At 38.9% G+C, this 21913-nt stretch overlaps 1 protein-coding gene across 21 annotated transcripts in view; it reads right to left on the minus strand.

The window, feature by feature from the left end:
- MACF1 (microtubule actin crosslinking factor 1) overlaps positions 1-21913 on the minus strand; it is a 225181-nt gene that overhangs the window by 118217 nt on the left and 85051 nt on the right. For 14 of the 21 annotated variants that reach the window (XM_063455681.1, XM_063455691.1, XM_063455670.1 and 11 more), the window contains exons 34-50: positions 21642-21730; positions 21420-21555; positions 15346-19701; positions 13819-13977; positions 12242-12460; positions 11887-12042; positions 10306-10539; positions 9370-9519; positions 8293-8526; positions 7319-7516; positions 6090-6620; positions 5179-5355; positions 4936-5059; positions 4625-4833; positions 3263-3580; positions 1831-1997; positions 1346-1502 (exon numbers count right to left, since the gene is read on the minus strand). In XM_063455681.1, coding sequence (XP_063311751.1) covers positions 1346-1502; positions 1831-1997; positions 3263-3580; positions 4625-4833; positions 4936-5059; positions 5179-5355; positions 6090-6620; positions 7319-7516; positions 8293-8526; positions 9370-9519; positions 10306-10539; positions 11887-12042; positions 12242-12460; positions 13819-13977; positions 15346-19701; positions 21420-21555; positions 21642-21730 — 7614 coding nt within the window. The remainder of the gene's footprint in view (positions 1-1345; positions 1503-1830; positions 1998-3262; positions 3581-4624; positions 4834-4935; positions 5060-5178; positions 5356-6089; positions 6621-7318; positions 7517-8292; positions 8527-9369; positions 9520-10305; positions 10540-11886; positions 12043-12241; positions 12461-13818; positions 13978-15345; positions 19702-21419; positions 21556-21641; positions 21731-21913) is intronic. The other 7 variants (XM_063455716.1, XM_063455724.1, XM_063455759.1 and 4 more) reach the window with 2 other exon arrangements.

The raw sequence follows: 21913 nt of genomic DNA on the forward strand, positions 1-21913 counted from the left end.
GCAGTACCGAAGGTTACCTACCCCAGGTTTTTTAGCATATTTCGTCAATGTATAAATGTATTATTCCCATGCAAATTTCTACTCATAAGGTTTTCACATTTTCAGAAGTGTCCTCAAATCGCATTTCTTGATGGCGGGTTTTAGTTCAAGTTTGACACATTTTCCATGGAAAATGGGCAAAGTACATTTTAATGAAAACTTATGCCATTCAGTCATTGGCTAGTACCTCTGATTTCCAGCGAGTGAGATTATGGACAAAAAAAGGACACACAAATGCACTGAGGCATATTGGTGCTGTGTTACTTTAAAGGGATACTCTAGGCACCAGAACCACTTAAGCTACACTGCATGCAGTGCTTCTGGGGCAAAGACCATGCCAGCTCAGCAATGCAAGCATATCATTTTCACTCGGACAACCACTAGAGGAACTTCCTCGATGCGGTCCTGCAAAGATTGCAGGACCAACATTTGGCAACTCCACGCTCTGCAAGGAAATGCTGAATTCTCCCCATACAGAGGCATTGTGTCAGTTTATCTATATGTGGAGATGCCATGACTGCCAAGTATGCACACAAGCCTCCTGATGCCTTCTTTATTCCTGACACTAGAGTATTGCTTTAACTTTTAGACATATGATTCAATACTAGCCCATTAAGGTATAACATATTAGAAACATTAAAATAAACATAAACCATAACAGAGTGGGCAGCCACTCAAGTAAGTAGCTTATACATGTGACAGATATACATTTATATTACAGTAGAGGGAAGAGCAACAGTACCAAACAATACTGAACACACTGTTTCAGGAATTTGTACACATGGCTTTAGTAGATTTTTAAGTAAATAGTAAAACTGTCCCTTTGCTGACTGCACCCTAACTTCTGCAGCAAAATCATTTTGTTGTTTTCCATGGTGATGGGTAAGAATTCAATTAATAAAACAAAATTAAAAAAATAATTGTGTTTCTTCTGGAGAACAAGTTTTGATATTTTTCAGAGGATACAAGCATAAATTGACCCTCAGGGCCAGCTCCACCCCCCTTTGATTCCATCCAACAATGGGGTTCTGGAGTTTATGTGAAATACTTTTCTTTCATGAAAGCAAGCCCTGCATACTCACGGTGGTGGCTGCCGGACTAAAAAAGGCTTGCAAAAGAATGGAAAACCCTGGTAGCTTCCATTCACATGCATAGAAACTTTTTAGTTTTTCCCTTTTCATGAACAGGAAGCCATTAATATTTCAATACATTAGACAAGAACATGTTCTATATTTTTTTTAAAATACATTTTGAGTACATTATAAACATATTTAAGAGGAAAAATTATTGTGAGTTGCCTAGTTACCTGGACTTGCTGTAGCCTGATCTGGATCTCATGTACTCCAAGAGAGTCTTCTGCTGATGGTACCCTTTCTTCATTGTCCTTCAACCATTTTCTCATGATTCCAACCAACCTCTTGAAGTGTTTTAGCTCATCCTGGCAGGACAATGCATCACGTTCTCTGTGAGAGAGAAACATTTTAGTAGGAAGATTTAAGCAAAACACTAGTGAATTTCAGAAATATTTTCCAACTCGGCTGTTGTAGTCTAATATTTGTTATTCAGTAGTCAGTCCACAGTTCAGTGAATATTCCTGGAAAAAAAATGTTTCCCATCTTGATGGTTTTGAGAAAATGCCTGTGGCTTTTAAGAAAACAGTAATGCTTAAATTTTAAAATTATCAACTTTTTTGCCTAGTTGAGTCCAGAGTGGCATTATTAGTTATGAGAAATAGGATTATTTTCAGATGGTTAAGCAGTTTACACAATATTACAAAATGACTCTTCTCACCTTTCTTTAGCAGCTTTTTGCAGCTCTAAAAAGTCATTCTTCAGAACCTGGACCATCTGCAAGTGATCAGAAGAATCCAAAAGCATAGGACATGTTGATAGCTCTGATGCCAACTGTTCCAAAGCGAAGAGTTGTTGGGCTTGTTGATTTAATTCAGTATTGAGCTCCTGTGGGTTGGAAAGGTATATGTTTAATGCTGTATTCATCATATGGTCAGTGTTAGACCCTACAGGTAACATCAGTCTAGAGGGGGGGATTGTGTTTTACCTAGGGTAAACTCTGAAAAAGATATGGCAGTTGCAGAGCGTTTAACTGACTTGATTTAAAGCAAATAGTTGCCCAAAGCTTGAGAGCTCAAGGAACACACGACCATTAAAGGGACACTGAAGGCACTATAACCACTTCATCTCATTGAATTGTTTATCGTTCCTGGAGCACCCTTTGTGCTGTCCCTCAATTCAGGGTTAAATCATGTTTACTACAACATTAAATAAGTGTCTCTGGCTACCCACTGCTTGCCCACCACTAGAGGTATGGCTACCCTATTAGCTGAAGACGCACAGAGAGGGATGGGCTTCTGGGAACTCTCTTTATATTGGTTTTAACACTGAAGAGAAATATGGCACTCGGGGACTTCATACACTATAACAACTTCAATTTCATAAAGCAGACCCCCCCCAAGTAATGCTGCATAGGTTAATAAAAACATACTTGTCTCTATGGCACTTCTGTGCTCAAGGACCATCATCTCCCTCCACCCACCCACTAACGCTTACGGCACACTTAGTCTTATGTACTGAAATGCGGTATGAGAACACCCATGCTCAAGCTTTACTTCAATAGGTGCGTAAACTCACATGATGCTGTGGATTTAATGTCACTTAAAAGGCATGCTAATATTTATTTCTTATTTGGTTGTGCACAAATCTAACTAGTCATCTTTCTGCTTTAACTTTCCCAAACTTCACAGTATTGGCAAATGTCACAGTATAGGACATAGAAGGGACCTTTAGGAAATTTTACATAAAACTAGAAACTTGTATCTATGGTAAACTTCTCCATTTGGCATTTTTTTCTACAGGAAAGCAGCAAGTAAAAAGCAAGTATTATAAGGTACATCAAAGACGCAAACATAAATGAATGTTTCTAAAGCAATAAATGCTTTGTATTGTTTCAATTATAGAGATTATGAGTCATTCATCTAGTACGTGAGAAAATGACAGGGCCTGATACTTGAGAACCCTTTTCTTCCTCTTATCTATAATTAAATTTGACAGCACCATATATCACATCAAATGCCTCTTATTTTATTTGAGAACAGCTGTAAAATGCAGACACATCCTGGTTTTGACATGCATGTGATCATGTACTGCATTTGAGTGATAAAAAAAAACCATAATAAATAACTTTGCATGCATTGCATATAACAGACCTGGATTTGCTCAGAAAACTGAGCAATGTCTTTGTCTGGCTGGTTTCCAGAGGCCAGTAACTGAGATCTAGTTGTTCTGAAATCTTCCAGCGTGTCTCTTATCTGTTCATAACGCTCCACCTTTGGCAGGATGTCTTTTAGAGCAGCTTCTTGCTCACTCTGGCTCAAACAAACTTTATTAAATCGGTCAGTGACCTCCAAGAGCTTGCTTTGAAGGGCAGCTGCTGCAGCACTGTCTGCCGTTTCCATGAATTTCCCAACCATCTCTCCAGTGGCATCCAGACTGCCCCTTCGTCTGCCTATATCCTGCCTCAGTTTCTAGTGCAGAGGAAACATGAAAGGCAAAGTTAAGACAAAAAGGTACATTGACGTAATGGCCAGCCAATAGGTTTGCTGAATACATTTTTTTAAATTTATAATAACGGTTACATGCCAATAAAGATTAAATAAAGAAGCCACTCCTGCATTTTGCTTTTTAATAATGGCAAAGTAGAAAAACTAAAATATGGCCTTATTATTCACCTGCCCAAAAGCTCTCCATATCATCTGCTAATTTGCCATGATTTGCCTCACACGCAGCTTAATGATGCCGGGAGCCGGAATACGATGTCAGTCCGGCTCCAAGCATCACTAAGCGGCAGGCGAGGGAGCTGAGCAGGAAGATCAGAGCTACCTCGCCGCCTACTCTGCCAGTTCGCCCCCTGCCTGCAAGCGCACCAGCCAGGCAGCACAAGCATCCCCACTGGACCCCAGGTGAGGAATCCACTTCATCTTTCCCACGGAGGCTGGGTGGAGTTAAATTAAAATTAAAATAAAGAATAATTTGTGAGTGTTGGGGGAAATGTGTATGAGTGTGTGTCTATATGTGTCCGTCAGTGAGTGTGCGTGTCCGTCAGAGAGTATGTACATCTGTCAATGAGTATGTATGTCTGAGTAATAGTGTGTGACTGTCAGAGTGTGTCAAATCAGTGAGTATGTGTGTTTGTCTGTGAAAGTGCTTATGTCAGTCCATGCATCAGTGAGGGAGTGTCTGTCAGTCAAAGTGCATGGAAGAGGTGGGGAAAATTTGAATTAAATTGTAATCAAAATACACCACTGGGTACATCTACCCTCTGCCACTTCCCTCCTCGTTACATACTACCCAGGGTAGTATATAAAACTGAAGATATGGTAAAGCTTAATTAGTTAAATGGAACAAATAAAACATCAGAGCATAAATAAGCTCAAGTCCATCTTCAATCTACCTACACTTTAAACCTGCCTGCATCACATATGTGTATCTTGTCTTTACCTATTACCTTTACCTATTCATGTATCTTTTTGGAAATGCTAAGCACTCCGATAAACAAATTGGTCTCTTACCATGTTTGTAGCAAGAGATTCCTGAATCGATGAAGTTGACATAGGAATCTGCTTTTGGCTTTCAAGTGTCTTCTCCATTCCCTCCAGCCAATGAAGGAGATTGTCCATGCCCTCCTGAACACTCTGTGACTGTGCTACAGACTTCTGCAACAAATCAGAGTGAGCGGACATTCTGGCAGAAAGATCTTGGAAACGACCGTCAATAGACTCTGGAAAGAAAATAGAGCAATATTAACTATGTGTTGCTTGAAAGAGTCAAATTTCTCAGATAACTAGATGAATCTCTCATGATGTTTTAGGTTCCTACATACCCGCTGTCTCTTGGATGCTCCCACAATCTGGAGAAGGCTCTCCTTGTACCTCCAATAGTGCACGCAGGGCTTTGTGAACTTTTTCCACTTGCACTTGTTGCTCAGCAAGATCACACTGCACACTCTGAGCAAACAGAAGAAACGTTCATAAAGCTGAGATATATATTTTCTTAAACACAAGGCTTTATATATCTATACACTGACAAACGTTAATAGACAAAAACAGTGTGCAGATATATTTACCTTAGCCTTTTCCAGCTGGGTCTGCAATGTTTCTGGGTCAGAAGCTACAGGTTCAGACAAAATCTTCTGTACCACTGACTCTGTGTCCTGCAGCCAGGCTAAAGTTGCATCAGATCCTTCTTGGAATTGCTGGAACTGGCTTAACGTAGAATTCAAATGAGACCCAAGTTTGGAACACTATGAAAATTATATAGAAGATGCATCAGAACATAGACCGCACAGTGCATGCACTTATTCTTTAAAGTACCAACATAATCAACAAATGTATTTTTCAGATTACAAATGGTTTTGCAATTTCTGAAGAATTAATCTTAAAGGGACACTCCAGGCACCCAGACCACTTCTGCCCATTGGAGTGGTCTGGGTGCCAACTCCCACTAAACTTAACCCTGCAACTGTAAATATTGCAGTTTTCATAAACTGCAATATTTACCTTGCAGGGTTAACTCCTCCTTTAGTGGCTGTCTACCAGATAGCCACTAGAGGGCACATCCTGGTTCATAGCGCAGATTTTCTGTGCTATAGCGTCGCTGGACGTCCTCACGCTATGCGAGGACCTCCAGCATCGCTTAAATTCCCTATAGGGAAGCATTGAAAGCATTTTTCAATGCTTTCCTATTGGGAGGTCTAATGCGTGTGCGCGGCATTGCTGCGCATGTGCATTACGTCTCACCCCGCCGGCGGCCGCACATGCGCAATCGGTCTCCCCTGCCGGATGACGTTGGCAGGGGAGGAGCGTGGGCGGACCCAGAACTAGACAGAGTCACTGAAGGTGGGGGACCTGCAGTGCCAGGAAAACTGTTTGTTTTGAGTGTCCCTTTCAAAACTAGACACAAGTTACATTTTGCCAATCCTTGGTCACACTGCATTTGCCCTAGTCACAATTTCTATCCTAGATTGGATGTGGTTACCTTAGAATGTAAAGTACTATATCTCTTTGAAGCATCTTCAAGCTTAGTTTTCACCAGAGCTCCTGCTACTGCCACCTCAAAATCATCTCTGCAATGGTCGGAAGCAGCCTTTTCTGCCTCAATTGCCTTCTGCCCTGCTATGGTAATGTATCGCAGGTCTCCTTTGTGAGAAATAACATCTTCAGAAAATTCTGCTTGCTGGTGGAGTAATTTTTGCAGAACCTCACAATCTGCTTTTCCTTTCTGCATGTTGTTCAACTCCTCCTCGCTCCGTTGCAGCCACGTATCGAACTCCCCATGGTCATGAAGAAAGTTCTGCAACTCATCTTTTAGGCTCTGTGCATGCTTCAGCTGCAACTGTGCCTGGGATAGTGAAGTTGCATATTCTTCCTTCAGACAAGCAAGCTTGTTCTGTAACTGCAGTCGTTCCTCTGCTGGTAAAGTGCTGCCATGCTTGTCTAGGAAATCTTGTGCGGATTGTATCGTTAGAATAAAATTTTGCTGCTGGGCCAACATCTCTTGGTGCTGCATCTATGAATTAGACAATTATTTTCAGAAAAATGATTAGCTACATGTAAAAATTTCTCCGATAATGCATTGCCTAGCCATTATCAGTAATAAAAGAAAATCTTTGTTCGCAATACAAACTAGCTCAATGTCACTCAATGTCTAATATTGCATAAAAATAGATAACATCTGAGACATGTTGCTATAAAAATTAGGTATCCCTGTAAAAAGGAGACATGTCTAATTTTAGCTTGTACAATTGCAGTAGACTATCTGTAGGGTTACCAGGCACAGCTGGCCATGGAGGTTAACATTTATGTCTGTCAAATAAACAAAAATGTCAATACATATAGCTCGGCTGTCTTTGAGTTACAGATGGCTTTTCCAACAAAGACACAGAGTATTGGTCTTGCTATGCCTTTTACTTCTTAGAACCAGACACAGGGCAAAACTATTACACGAACAGAAGTATTAATCATAAGCACTAGAATGATGCATGCCAGAAGAAAATGTGGTTTGGACTATTGCAATCTAGCCGAAACCCTAGGCACTAGTCTAATAAATACTTATAAGACTGCCAATTACACTAATAAGACAAACAAAAATACTGAAATTGAAAAGACAACTCCAAATCTTACTAAACACCATCTTGTTGCAACTGATTCATCATATAACAAGTTGTTAACACTCCTTTAGCTATGCAAATCTCTTCCTGTCCTTACCTTCTTCCTGTCACAGAGGTCGTTAATCAGGTCAGTGGCCTCGCCTGGAGGGCCTCCATTTGACATTTCTGACTTGCTTGGTTCCCTTCCATCGGTAGTAGTGACTCTCTGACAGCTGCTTTGGACAGTGGGAAGTACCTGATGCAGCAGAGCCTCAATTTTGCCCAAATTTGTTTTCAGTTCTTCGGCGGTCTTGGACTAGGCAGAAACACAAGTTAAGTCTAAAGATGAGAATATGTATGGCTTCAGAGGATAGACAAAAAGGCAGCAAAACCTTAAAGACACTAAACGATGTGTAGAGTACAACATTAATTTGATTTGTTTGGATTACAATAATGATTTCTATATGTTGTTCTAGGGCCTAGTAAAAACTGCAGGTGGTTCTTTTATGACACTGGTTTTAAACAGTACTGTACACAAGGAGATTTTATTCACTAAACCTGGAATTGTGGAATATTGACACAGAAACTGCAAGTTTAAAACTGTTTTTATAAGAATCTCCAATCAATCCAGCAATAATTCTAGCTCAACTATTTACCCTAAACAGAATTTGCTCTTCTCTTGTCAATTCTCCCCAATTCCAAGTCTAGTAAATAAACTCCTTCAATGTCTAAGCGCTCTCTGGGCCTCACCCAAGACATTCTGAATCTCTACACTCAGTGGTTACAAACATAGAGCATATTCTGCTTGGGTGTTCCTTGTGGAGCGTGCACAAGACTGTTCATCTGATCACATCATTTAATTATTCAGGTTATTTGACAGACCTATAAGGTGTGCCTTGTCACTGTGGTGAAACTATGGAAAAAAACTGGTCACAAGTACGACCTGTTTTAAAATTATCTTCACCTACAACCAGGATATCCAAGTAAAGCAATATATCAAATTTTTTTATATTTTCTAAACATTTCTTCATTCAGCAGCAATATGTCCATCTCCAGCTAACATGATGATTCCTCAAAAGAACTACGTTTTACCTTCTTGGTCTCTTCCAAAACAGCTGTGCTGACTGCCAGGTCCAGCTGTTTCTCTGTATCTACCGTTTTCTGAAGCACACTGTGATATTGTTCCTTAGCCCTCTGGAGTTTTTTCTTAAAGGCTTCTACTTCGCTGGGGTCCATTTTTGATTTGTTTTCCTCAAGGAAATCTTCAGCTGCTTTTAAGGCTCTGGCAAACTGTTCTCCTTGGGTTTTTACACCTTTATGGAGCTCCTAAGAGGGCAGGAGTATTTTACATATACCGGTTTCACACAAATTTCTCAAATGGCAAAAAGACAGTGTCTTCACTAAACATAATAAAAACACACACATATATATATATATATACACAGAATAGGATATGGCTATTTAATCTTTGTACGTGTGGTTGTAATGTTGAGCAGGGAAACTGTAGTCACTGTAATAACTTTATCTGATTGAATAGTTTATAGTTTCTGGAGACCCAGCAGCCCAACTATTGGAGGTCCCCAGGCACTATAATCAATTTAATTATATGAAATGTCATAGTGTCTACAGTGTCAATAAGATCTGAATTTTATGAATTGTCGCTGAACGTTATTTGCCTTTCCTTGGCTTAATAAAACATACATTTTTGATATACAACTGTCGACTTTCCTCTTCTACTTATTCTGTTAGAAAGATGTGGAAGTATTTATTTTAGAGGCACCAAAAGAAACACCCTAATTACACCTTAAAGGATGTGTCTTGTACATTTTCATTATGTATGGTTATTGCATTCCAGGAAAGGACTTTAATATGTTGCATACATTTAGTCCTTTTAATTCCCCTGACACGCACTTAAGTGTGAACACAGCCTTCTGATTTACTGTTCACAAACCAATTAAAGTGTTATTCTTTCTGTAACAGAATAACCAACATTCTTGCAACCACAGCCCATATGCTTATTCTTCAGGTTTTTTACATTGCTATTATATTAGATCTCAAGACTATACAATGATTCTCTTAACAGAACAATTTAATTTCAATTCAGGGATGCTCTATATTCTATAACAAAATATATGGAAACTGTTAAAATCAGAGGTGGCTGTACAATACCTGCATGCTTTTTTGCTGGTCTTGTAGCGTGGAAAGGTCCAGAATCCCAGAAGCAGCTTGATGATTACTCACAGCTTTCTCTGTAAGTTCAGCCCATGAGAAGAGGTCCTCCAGCTCCCGGCCACAAACAACTTGCTGCTCCTGTAATGTCTAAAGGGAAGAATTTGTATGAAACTCCAAGTTTGTATACTATAATCCAACACAACACGGACAGAGGAGAGGTCATGGAGAGGAAGACTCCAGAATGTAGTCTTATTACTCAAAAGAAAGAAATGGTCTCGGAATCAAATATATTTGTTTTAGATTTTCCCCAAAAGTATTGATTTCTCCAAATAAAAATGCTTTCATATTTTGAAGTGGCGGTTAGTGCAATCTAACAATCTGGAGTATACCGTGTCACATCAGCTCCTCTGTCCTAAACATTTTTGCATAAAGGCTGAGCACAATGTGTCCGTAACAGAACCTATAATTCCCTATGGAAAAATGTGTATCTGCACATTGCGGATATCAGGGGAAATGCCTGTCCCAAGCTCAACAGCTCGGCCTGTGAGAGAATTCCTTCACTGTTAGGGGAGATAAACCTAGAAAAGCAAAGCAAACAAGAGGTTAAACACAGACAGACAACAGGATGCATACAGACAAGGTTAAAACAAACATGTCAACATTAAGAGTGCAGCAGTAACTGATGCAGTACAGTAACCAGGGGGAAAGGGAGGGTTCTGTCCAAGCAAACTGAATTTCTTGTTGTTTATTGTGCTGCATTTGTAATAGGAAAGGTCATGGCTCCATTACTCCCTGCTGCAGCAATATGGCTTTTGAACTCTGCCTACTCCCGAAGAAGGTGTGATCGCATGCGATGAAAGACATGAAGCGGTTGTCTGAGAATAAGGACAGTGCATCCAGGCTTCAGAGAGGAATGCACACATGCTGTCTAACCTTTGTTTCAGCATTGTGCTTTGCATGCCGCTGACGTAGTTGCAAAACTTCATCTCGAGCACACAATCTCTCCGAGAGCTCTCGGAAAGATCTCTGCATCTCATTTAGGAGACGGAGCAGAACGCGGCTTTGTTGTGGTGTCAAATCTTGAGCTCGTTCCGAAATGAAGAGTTGTATCTCGTAGGCAATGTTATCCAATTCAAGTCTAGTGTCTGCAACAGGTTGCCTCAAACTCTGCAATTGAACAGGAGAAGCTGTATGAAAGGGTGAGGTGCAGGATATTTGCATAAAATCTTATCCTATTTAACCAAAAGCCAGCTGGACTCGCTCACAGTAACCTCACATGAACCATTCACTTTTTCTCGAGGTCAAAGGCACACCTCACCATACACTCTGCATTAGATTTGCTTCATGCAAAAACCACTTTGACTTCAAGTCACTTGAAAATGTGTATAAATACATCCTAGCAAGCAATGAAATATATTCATTCACGTAAATTCCATTTTACTTAAATTTGTATACTTAAGATAACTATATTAAAGGTACACTATAGGCACCCAGACCACTTCATCTCATTGAAGTGGTCTGGTTGCAGTGTCCCTGTCCCCTTAATCCTGCAATTGTGGTTATTGATAAACTGCAATAATTACCTTGCAGGGTTTACTCCACCTCTAGCGGCTGTCTACCAGAAAGCCACTAGAGGAACTTCCTGGGACCTTAGCAGACTTTTGGTCCGCTAAATGATGCTGGATATCTTTACGCTTTGATCCAGCGCTGAGGGAGATCAGCGCTGGAATCAGGTAAGTGAGGGCGAATGGGGGAAGCAGCATAGTGCTAGGAACATAACTTTGTATTCCAAGAAATATAGTTTCCCTTTAATGAAATAAAATTCTTCCAGGGCCTGGTATGTTTGTACCTTTTTCTAGATCCAGTTCTGTTTACACAATGTATGAAAAGAGATATTAAGCAAGGTAATAGGAACTTTGCTATGCAGTCTCCATTATCATGTGCAACAGTTTCATATACATATATTTTCATAAATATAGCTGTTGCCGAGTTCTGAACTTTTTGTCATACCCTAATAAAAGTCTGGGTACGGACTGAAATGTTGATGTGATTTAACCGAATAGTGATAAATAAAGACACACTTCTTTGATTAATAAGACCAGTGAGGACCTTTATTCATACACACACACATATATTATTTTTTTATTATTATCATTATTACTATTATGAGGAGAAAAAAAGGGAGTCAAATCCAGCCAGGAGTGTCCCTATAAGAATTACATTTGGTGCAGTTTTGGACTGAAGTTACATATACTGGCAAATTTTAGGTTAGTTATTCATTATTTTGTACTTGTGTTATCAGTTAATGTACACTCAAAGTGAGCCCTTTTGAAGTAATAACTTACCCGTAATACCTTAACGCTTGAGCCAGTGTACCAACAAGAATACCATACGTAAATTATAGAACCAGAACTTTTCTAAATTATATGATAACAGTCTTATATTACATCTCTACAGGCACATCATAAGTAAAGTAAGTAAGTAAAAAAGGAAAGTAAAGTTTGTAATCAATACCTGCACAAGATCAAGATCACTTTGCAATGTTGTGGGGTTTAAAGCTAAATCCTCATTATTCTGCAGTCTGTCCAAGGAGTCTGTAGTGTTGGTTACCCACTGAAGCAGAGACTGAAGTTTGCTCTCCAGCACTTCATGTTCAGCTAAGACTTTACCCTGCATGTAAATATAAAAAGACATCTGATCCATGTGCATAATGAACAGAATGGAACAGGAGATTTTCTGCAATTGCAATTTCAATGCTCCCATATAGGGATCTAGGCAACTGTAATATTGGATACATGGTATAGGATTTAACAATTCCATCTAAGATAGCTCATATCCAGAATCAAGCATTATGGAAAACAATATTTACCTTCTCAATTTCTAGAGCAGAGCTAAGCTGCTTAACCCGAGACTCAGCGCTGTCTCTAATGGAGTTCATTGATTTTTCCAAGTTCTTTGCATCTTTTTCCAAAGCTCTGAGGAGCTGCTTTGGGACACCTAGGGGCTGATCTGAGACTATTTCCTTTACCAAATCCAGCTCCTTGTTCACAGGTGACATTAAGTTCTGCAGTTCTCTGTCAAGAATCTGCTTGATATGAAAAACACGACAAGATTTGAACAGACATAAAAAAAAAAAATCACATGGATACACTGTACACAAGGTAGAGGGTGAGTGGACAGAGGGAAGAGAGTGAAACAGGACTGTAAGTTGAGAGCGGTAGAGAAGATGAAGAAAGAGATAGAAGGATGAAAAAAAAGGGAGTTGAGCAGAAAAAGAAGAGACATTGTTTTTTTTTTTTTTTTATTCATTTTACTTATTACTTCTATTAACGGTTAAAGTAACCTGTAGCTGCTTTAAACAGTTTTTGGCCACCTTTGGCTTTACATCAGTACTGAAAGTGTTTACAATAAACTATTAGCTCTGGAATTGAATTACTGAAGAAAAGGACATGCACACTGAATATGACCTTTGAAGGAATATAAATCTGGCTACACATGGTCCTTTCATAGTTAAAATTCTTAGGTGGGGGTAAGGCAACTGCTGCTATGTACTGTGGCCCAAAGTCATTAGAAATGTATTATTAATACATTCTCAGACAGATTAAGAGAGACATGTGATGTACATTACACGCCTCGCTTCACAAGCTAAATGTCACTTTTGCTGTGATCCCATAAGTGTGCCTAAATAATTAAAAAATAAAACTAAAAAGAGAATAAGTCTCTCCATAGTACCAAAGTCCTACCACGCTCCACGTCAGCACTATCCAAGTTAGCCTTAGAACCATGATATTAATTATTCCCATGCGCTTCTCAGGAAGTCAGCTGGACAAAGGTCTGTGCTAGCCTCATCTTTTTAAAGGACCAGGCTAAGCAGATAAGCAGGTGGTTGTATATTATGAAAGAGCTTGTATGTCACAGGAAATGAGAGTTAAAAGTTCTGTTACAGACACGTATAGAAAGAACATTATGTGTTCTGCATAAAAAAATTATATACATATATATATATATATATATATATAACAAAAATATGGATATCAGATAACCAAACACAGTTTGTTTTGCTACAGTCTATAAAGCCAACCAATGTCCACAATGAAACAGCCCTTAAGGTGAATCAATTGTGTTTTAGCATAATACAATTAATTATCAATGTATGGCTTTATGTTTTTTGGGGTCTTGTTCGGTGTGTGCTTTTAGATTGTGTATTTTTTAAATGTAATTGTAAAGATAAAGAATGGATACCTTAATTTAATGATTCATTTATCAAAGGCCACCCAATGTTTAGAAAGAAGTATTAATTTGCTTCCAGGACTTAATTGCTCCTCCTTTTTCACTACAATAATTCGACTTCTATCTGACCTCAGAAATCTATTCATAAAACAGCTTGGTCATATGTAGGCACCCATACATTGTGGGGAAAGCGAAATGAACTAAATGTTATCTTACCTCTGCATGCCTTAATTTCTCCTGCACATCTTGTAGACCCAGTGGGAGAGGACACACAGGTCCTAGGCGCACTTCAATATCTCGCAGCATTGAGAGGTAAGACACAAGGTTCTCCTCATGTTCAAGGCAAGCCTGCTTACTTCGAGCTACTTGGGAATCCTAAATTGTGGAGTAAATATTATCAATTATAATACATTTATACATTTATATGTAAACACACTGCAGAATAGCACATTTATTCTTGATGCCTTTCTAATTCAGAGAATTCTACCTGTAATGAGGAGAGACTCTGAGAACCTCCACTTATACAGAACAGCTGCTACACTCAGAAAGGTGAAGTAAATACTATCTAGATCATTGGTCAAATGAATTACGATTCAAGGTGATTCCAAAAGAAACACTGCTACAGCACTTTACTTATTGTGGCCCACCTGACACAACACATAATTCTTTTAACAAAGGTGTCTGTGCATGGATATGTTCATGCTGTGTGCTCACAGCACCACAGGACACAATATTGCTTAGGGGGAATAAAGGCAGAGCGGAATTTTAGGAAAGAAAAATAACACAACTCAAATGTAACTTTGTACTAAAAATCAGGATGCTCAAACATCCCAGAATCAACACTTCTTACGACACAAAAGCAATCAAAGAGTAATGAATAAGAAGCAAAAAAAAATAATAAAAAAAAATTAGCTATATCCCAGCTATGATGCTTAAAGAAAATCTAATTATGGGTTTAATAAATTCACCTACATTAAGCTTGCAGGTACTGGTTTCTGCCACAAGAGGGCACAGTTAGTACATGAAATCAGAAGGCACCAACACTTCGTAGCCTCCTTTATTAAATGGGTCTGTCACCCAGCGATGATTATTTTTAAGCACAAAACATAAAAATAGCACTCAAGCTTCCACCTCTTTCCAATAAGATAATGTGGGGTAGTCAAATTTTTACAGTATTTGTATGGAGTGACTTGATGCAGTCTACTCACATACTTTCAAGCCAGTTTTACTTGCAGTAGCTGTGCTGTGAGCACACACAGCTCGGTTCCCTACCCAATGCAATTGGGACGCCAGAATTCCATAGACAATGTTACTAGAAAAGGGCTAAAGCTTGTGCAATGAAGCTGATATTTTAAGATAAAGGTCAAGAGACAACTTCCAGCTGCAGTGGTTATGGTGCTAAAAAAAGTCCATTTAACTAGTCAAGCTACATATCTTTTAACAAGGTGTAAACAATGTGTTATAGCTTTTTTTTAACCCCTTAAGGACACAACTTATTAAATAAAAAGGAATCGTGACGGAATATTTCTGTCATGTGTCCTTAATGGATTAAAAAAACAAAAAAGAAACAACAAAACAGCTAATGAAAGGCTTAGGATGCTTCATAAATTTATACACAGTTTTAAAAAGCTTTTAGTTTGTTTACTTCTTGACTGACCTTGCATGTTTAATCTTGGCATTAAATCTCTTTATAGAAAATGTACTGCATGCATGTCACATTGCTTATAATAAAACACTGTTTACCTTGGGTGTTTCCTCTGTCAATTTTCTGACTTCCCCAGTGTGCAGAGGAAATCTATCCATAGGAGAGCTTTGCAAATCTTGGGAGAGTTGAGGTTTGGTGAATCCTAGTTTCTCCAGCTCGGTTTCTGGCATTACAGATGCATTATATTTTTGGCAATTGTCCTTAAAGTCCTTTTCCGGTTGCAGAAGGAATGATGCCATTTTCTCTGGACCCTTGTCGACTTGCTGCAGAGCATTATTTACAGGTGGTGTACCTGACGGAGCTAGAATGTTATGAGAGGACACATGATCCACAGGTAGTGAGTACCTGTCAATAAAGGAGATGTCTCCATCACTTGGTACGCACTGAATATGTAGTTTATCTTGAGCTTCACGAGTCTGGTTTGACCAAAAGGGTTGAACAGAAGGTCGTTTATTTGTGTCTTTTGGTAGAGGTTCCATCTTCATTTGTATTTTCTCAAATATTTCCTCCTGTGTTGATATTCCTTCATTTGTCTTGTATAAAACTGAACATGGAAGCTCGTTACTTGGCAACTGCTTTTCATCTTTACTATTTATCATCTCAGAGAATACAGTGCTTGTTGTGGTTTCCTTTGTTGCAGGACTAGATTCTATGACTTGCACGTGAGTTTTATTGTAGTCACTTACTTTTACAGCAGAGGAGAAATCAGGTACATCGATCAATGAGATTCCATCTTTGGTCAAACACTCTTGTGTTGTAACTTTCGATTGAGATGTTGCTTCCTCAATCCTTGTTGTCTGCAAAAAACTTCTGGATTCTATTGGTTTCCGGATAGAATTATCATCATGATGGAGTAAGCCTCCCTCAGTCCGCAAATTCCTGGCATTACCAGTCACTGATTCGAAACCTACAGCATGACTAGGGGACATTGGTCCCTTGTCTTCACAGACATCAGATGCACCATTTAATTTTGCATTTAGTGAATTCATGTGAAAAACATTTGTCTCATTTTTGTCATAAATCAAGGGAGGGGCAATATGAACAGACTGTTTATCCCTCACAACAGCTACTGCTGTAGCTGGACTGTTTTGATCACAGACTTTCCTGTTTTCTATAATGCCTTCTTCAATGCCAGTATCAGATCTTAACTTATCTGCATCCTTCATGTGCACTTGCATGGGTGAAAAGGACTGATGGTCTGCTATTTTCATTATCGTGTCAACGCCTTGTTGACTCAATGGAATGTTTGTGTTCTGTTTTTGCTGTGGTGGACCTCTTATTTTGGCTTCTGGAGCATTTTGCAAAATGTCTTCTTTATGCTCCTTGAGGAGACCAAGTTCTAGGAATCTCTGTCCAGTTATAACATCAATTTTACATTTCTTTAAAATATCTGCATATGGGATACGTTTACCTGGTTTTATATGAAGCAAAGTCGGGGAACTTGTACTGTGAGGCTTTTTTTCTTCAGGTAATTCAGATGGAGAAAATTGGTTGAGGCATTCAAACTCTGCAAGCTCTTCAAACAAATCATGATCAATGAATCCATGTTTCAAAGCATCAATCGCAGAAAACCTCATCCCTGATATATTGTGAATTATTCCACCATCAGCAATTTGTTTGGTTAAATGAAGAATGGCTTCATCTCTGCTAACAACACCACGCTTAAGAGCCTCTACCACTGACAGTGTTCTCTTAGACTGTGGATCTTGAATCCCATTTGATTCAAACTGTAGGCCAATCAGTTTTTCTTTAGTACCCTTGTCTGCACTCTTTCCTTTAGAAGCTTTCTCTAATTTAATAAGTGTGTCTTTGTGAGCAGCCTGTACCAGATTCAAACTGGAAGCCAATGTGACAGATATCTTCTTACCTCTTTTTACGTCATATATTCCACCTGTGATGACTTGAACCTCCAGAATATTTCTGGCTTCAGATTCATCTATGAGGCCAATGTTCAATGCATCTTGCACAGGATAAAGCACATTGTTGTCAACATCCACAATACCACTAATTGCTTTGTCAGAGGCGAGGACCTTCTGCAAAAGCATTTCATCCATTAGACCTTCATCTATTACATCTTGAATAGTTAGCACTTCACATGTCTGTGAATCAATAAAACCAGAAAACAGGCCGAGCCGTTCCATGAGTTTAAGAGCAGTGTGGCTGGACAGGGTACCCAAAGCAAGTGCCTCATTTAAAAGCAACTTTTGACCAGTATTTGCATCAACAATGCCTCCATGCCTCAGCTGATCACACAGCAGATTTAACAGGACCTCTTCTTCCATTTCAAAATTACACTCTTCAGAAAAATTTGAATATTTCAAACTGTCTCCTTCATCATGTTCCTTTATTGTACATACTATAGCTTCAGATTTGACATTTTTATATCTTTCTTCTGTTAACATTTGAGTAAAACTCTCACTGCTTGGGACACTCTCTGTAGCGATGATTTCCTTTTGCAAATCCAAGAGATTAACATCTTTTCTTTTTGAATCAACTAACAGATCTGACACAATTTCCATAGGTGATGCTGAAGCTGTCGTTATTTGTGATTTTGCTTCATCAAGTATTAATGTTGATGTCGGTTTAACAATTAAACCTTTATTAGTTGTACAGGTTTTATCAGAATCTTTCACCTCACCTAGGGAAGAGACTGCTGCCTCGGCAAACCCATGGTCATCTTCCAGAGGGCTCTTAACTGGTAATGTTTTGGAATTATTGAGATTTAATGTCTTATCCTCACTGAAATTAAATTGTGCTTCTTGTTGCTTTGTGATTTTTTCAGATTTCTGAAACCTAGAAGTGGCTAATTTTTTTGTTTTAGGATGTGTGGTTACATTGTCACCTTTGGGGAGCAGAAAGCGCTGATCTGTTTCGAAGTCAGCCATTTCGTTTGTGTTTTTTTCTTTGAAACGGTCAAGATGTTCATAGCCTCTCACATCTTTGTTTACTTTTTTGTCAGTAATGTTGTTGTGATCACTACTATTGGAATGTTGTGTGTCGGCCACCAATGTGGATTCAGAAGCACCATCTTTGCATTCAATAATGATCACCCTCTGTCCATTGTGAATGTTTATGTAGTTATCTTGCATCAGATGAGACCACTGTTTTCTGTCATTTTCTGCTTGTGAGTTCCTGGGCATTTCCCAAGCATCGCTCTCGGCAGGATACAGGTTTCTATTTACAGATACTGAGAGTGCTTGAACTCCAGACTCTGAGATGCTTCCTGCTGCTGTCTGGCTGCCTATAATGTCAGGAATTACTGTGGACTGCAAGAATCTGGCAGCATTTTCATCTAAAATACCAGACTGCACAGCTCGCTCCAAAGACAGAATATCCTGGCTTTCTGATACATAAAGGCCATGAATGTTTTGCCTGTTAGCTAGAATTTTAAAAGCCAACTCTGAAGAAATAACTCCTTTTTGAAGAGCTTCTGAAACGGGACAAATGTTTCCTGACTCAGGCCATAGGAGACCTCTGAAGTTCCCCAGTGACTCTAGAGCAATCAAAGCAATTTTGGGAGATACAAGATTGTGTTTTACTGCTTCATCCACGGTCACTTTTTGCCCAGTCACTGTGTCAATAATGCCTCCACCCTGAAGCTGTTTCACAAAAAGAGCATGAGCTAAATCCTGATCCAATAAATTACATGTTGTTGCTTCATCTACAGTTAAACAGTGCCCAGTTTTTGGATCAATGATTCCTCCAGCAAACAATTGGGCTTCTAAGAGCCTAATGGCCACTTGCCTGTCAATCAGTCCTTCTTGAACTGCATTGAAAATGCTAACATTCTTTCCAGATTTCAGACATACCATTCCACCTGCTAATTGTTTTACTGGAAGAAGTCTAAGTCCTGTGGACTCATGCACAATGCAACTCTGCAATAATTCTGACAAATTCACACTCATAGCGGTATTTGGGTCAATAAGATTTCTGGGAGACATCTCTAATTTCTGCTTGAAGTCTCTAGTAATGAGTTTGTCATAGCAGGCCTTATCTAGAACAGCAAGGTAGTCACTAGAAGTCACACTCGACCTTCCAAAGCTAATATTTAATATGTTTAGCCCAGTACTTTCTTGGATTTTCCCTTCTTCAATTGCTTGAATAATAGAGAGAATGTGTTGGGTACCAGTTTTACTGAAATCAATTAACTTAAGTGTATCTCCGAAATCTTGAAGTATCTGGACGTGCCTCTGATCAATAATGTTCCTCTGCACAGCTTCCTCTAAGGATACAATTTCATTTCTCGCAGGGTCAATCAAACCAGAAATTGCCATTTGGGCTTCCAAAAGCATTAGACCGGTGTCTTGATCAACAAACCCTCTCTGCATAGCACAAAAGATGGGGAAGATTTCCATGGATCCAAGGTCTATCACACCAGCGATTACATGACCCTCCTAAAACAAGACAAAGTACAAGTTAGGATGTACATGCACTGAACACATAAAAATTATTTTAAAAAAATTGAATCTGTACTAAATTGCTGGGTAGAAATAACACAAAGCAGGTCTACAACTACAAAGCAGAATATCAGTTACCATGCATTTAAATCATTATAGCTACACCTACAACAGATTAAAGGTATAAGCAAGCACCTTACACAGCCCAAGTGCAAAGCTTCAAGCAGCAGAACTTTAAACGTTTTGAATCGAGGGTGAAAACTGGTTTGCAATTGGTACAGTATTACAGACAAACACAAACATGACTGATAAAGGAAACGAAAAGAACAGGTATAGAAAGAAGGAACAAATATTTAAGAGAATCGGATCTATATAACCAAATTCTATAAAATAGATAGATTTAACCCCACCACCAGCAGCAAATATATGTGCTCTTAAAATCCTAACTTCCCCACCATAACCCATGCAATTGCTAGGCAGCAGATTATCCCACTTCAACCACTGGGCTTACGGTTTTCTCTCACCAATCTCACCATAGCTACAACCATCTAACATTATTTACAGTAATTAACATGATCTCAGAGATGGCCATCTACAACATAAAACAAGTAAAAAAATATTGATTTTGCCTAATGACTCACTGAATTAAAGAAAGAGGGGGAATATAAAGGTATTTACTTACCAAAGGTGTGGCGGTTGCCATAGGAACGAAAGAGACAAGAGAACCTTATGCAGAGATGTACAACACACAGGAAAAGCTTGAGTGTTAGCATCCAGCATGCCAGCATTGTTTGCAATAGGAACCCCCTCCAAAAAAGGGCGAGGGGCTCCATTCCATTTAAACATGAGGAGTGGTTTTATGTGTACAATCTGAATTGTTAGTGAAACTCATAAGCAGGGGTGCCAGTTAAAACTTTTTTTTTGACAAACAGGACACATCGTGCTCAGTACAAATGTTAACTTTCCGCTTCATTGGTTAATAGTCCTCCACTTTGAAACAAGATATGTTAAATGACAAAACACAAAACTGTTTTAGTTAAAGGGACAACAATAACACAGATATACGTGGTTAGCTTTTACACCACAGTCATTGAGATAGAGAACAACAGAAGGCAGCTTTTTGGTCTAGCTATACGTGGTATTCAGTCATAGTGTATTATTAGCATGCAAGGAGCGTGAGGCACAGCTGTACTAGTCAGCAGGACTACTTCTTCAAAATACGCATTTAAAGGTGCCCCCAACAGAGGTTTTTTTTTTTGTTTTGTTTTTAAAGTTAAATATATATTGATTTAAAAAGGGTTGTAAAAGCTTATCTCAATAAAGCAGTATTTTTGCTATGTAAAAAAAACAACTGTAAATAGTTTGCATTTGCTATTGCTTTGTAAACAACAACAATATTCAGAAAAGGGTACAATAAATTAACGTGGGCTTACAATGAGCTTTTATTTATAATGGCCAAAATGTAAGTATCCTTTCTTTAATCAGTCCGACCTGATTAAGACATTGCACCTCTCTCTCTCCTCACACAACAGGATGAGAACATGCAATTTTGTAACAAACAACAGAGACAGACATACAACCTCATAGGTTTCCTAAACGGCTAGATCAACTGCATGTTAACAAATACATATTAAATATATCCAAACACATACTCCTATGTATATAAATAAGTAAATAAGGTTATATGTGTTTAAGCCCATGTAGTTGTTCTGTACCTTCTGTTCAGCCTCCCTTGCCAGCTGGGTGTGTAGCTGCTGTATCTGGTGATCAGACTCGTCACACAGCTGATCGTACGTTTCCTTCAGGTCCAGAATTTGGGAAGAGATGTTTTCCCTCTCTTCAGGTGACAGTCTGGAGACAGAGAAGGGAAATTAGTATTAACTAGGTCACACACGTGAGCTCCCATGGTGGATTCACATTCAACGCTAGGAGCTCACCTATCATTGTGTTTAGCCAGGAAGATCTGCATGGATTTCACAGAATCCAAAATCTGCTCCTTTTTAGATAAAAGTTCTTCTCCCAGTGCCTAAAATAGAGAAACAGATAGGATTCAGAGTTTAAACGTTTAAAATTGATTCTACACACAGTAATTACTATTGCTTTTATACTGACACAGTCAGAATTCCTGATTCTAAATACAAAGCAATTAAAACATCACATTGGCTCCCTCATACATAAAAGTCAGTAGGCTTTTGGCACCATCTCCTAG

The sequence above is a fragment of the Pelobates fuscus genome, chromosome 1 (genome assembly GCF_036172605.1).
Source record: "Pelobates fuscus isolate aPelFus1 chromosome 1, aPelFus1.pri, whole genome shotgun sequence".
Taxonomy (NCBI): Eukaryota; Metazoa; Chordata; class Amphibia; order Anura; family Pelobatidae; genus Pelobates; species Pelobates fuscus.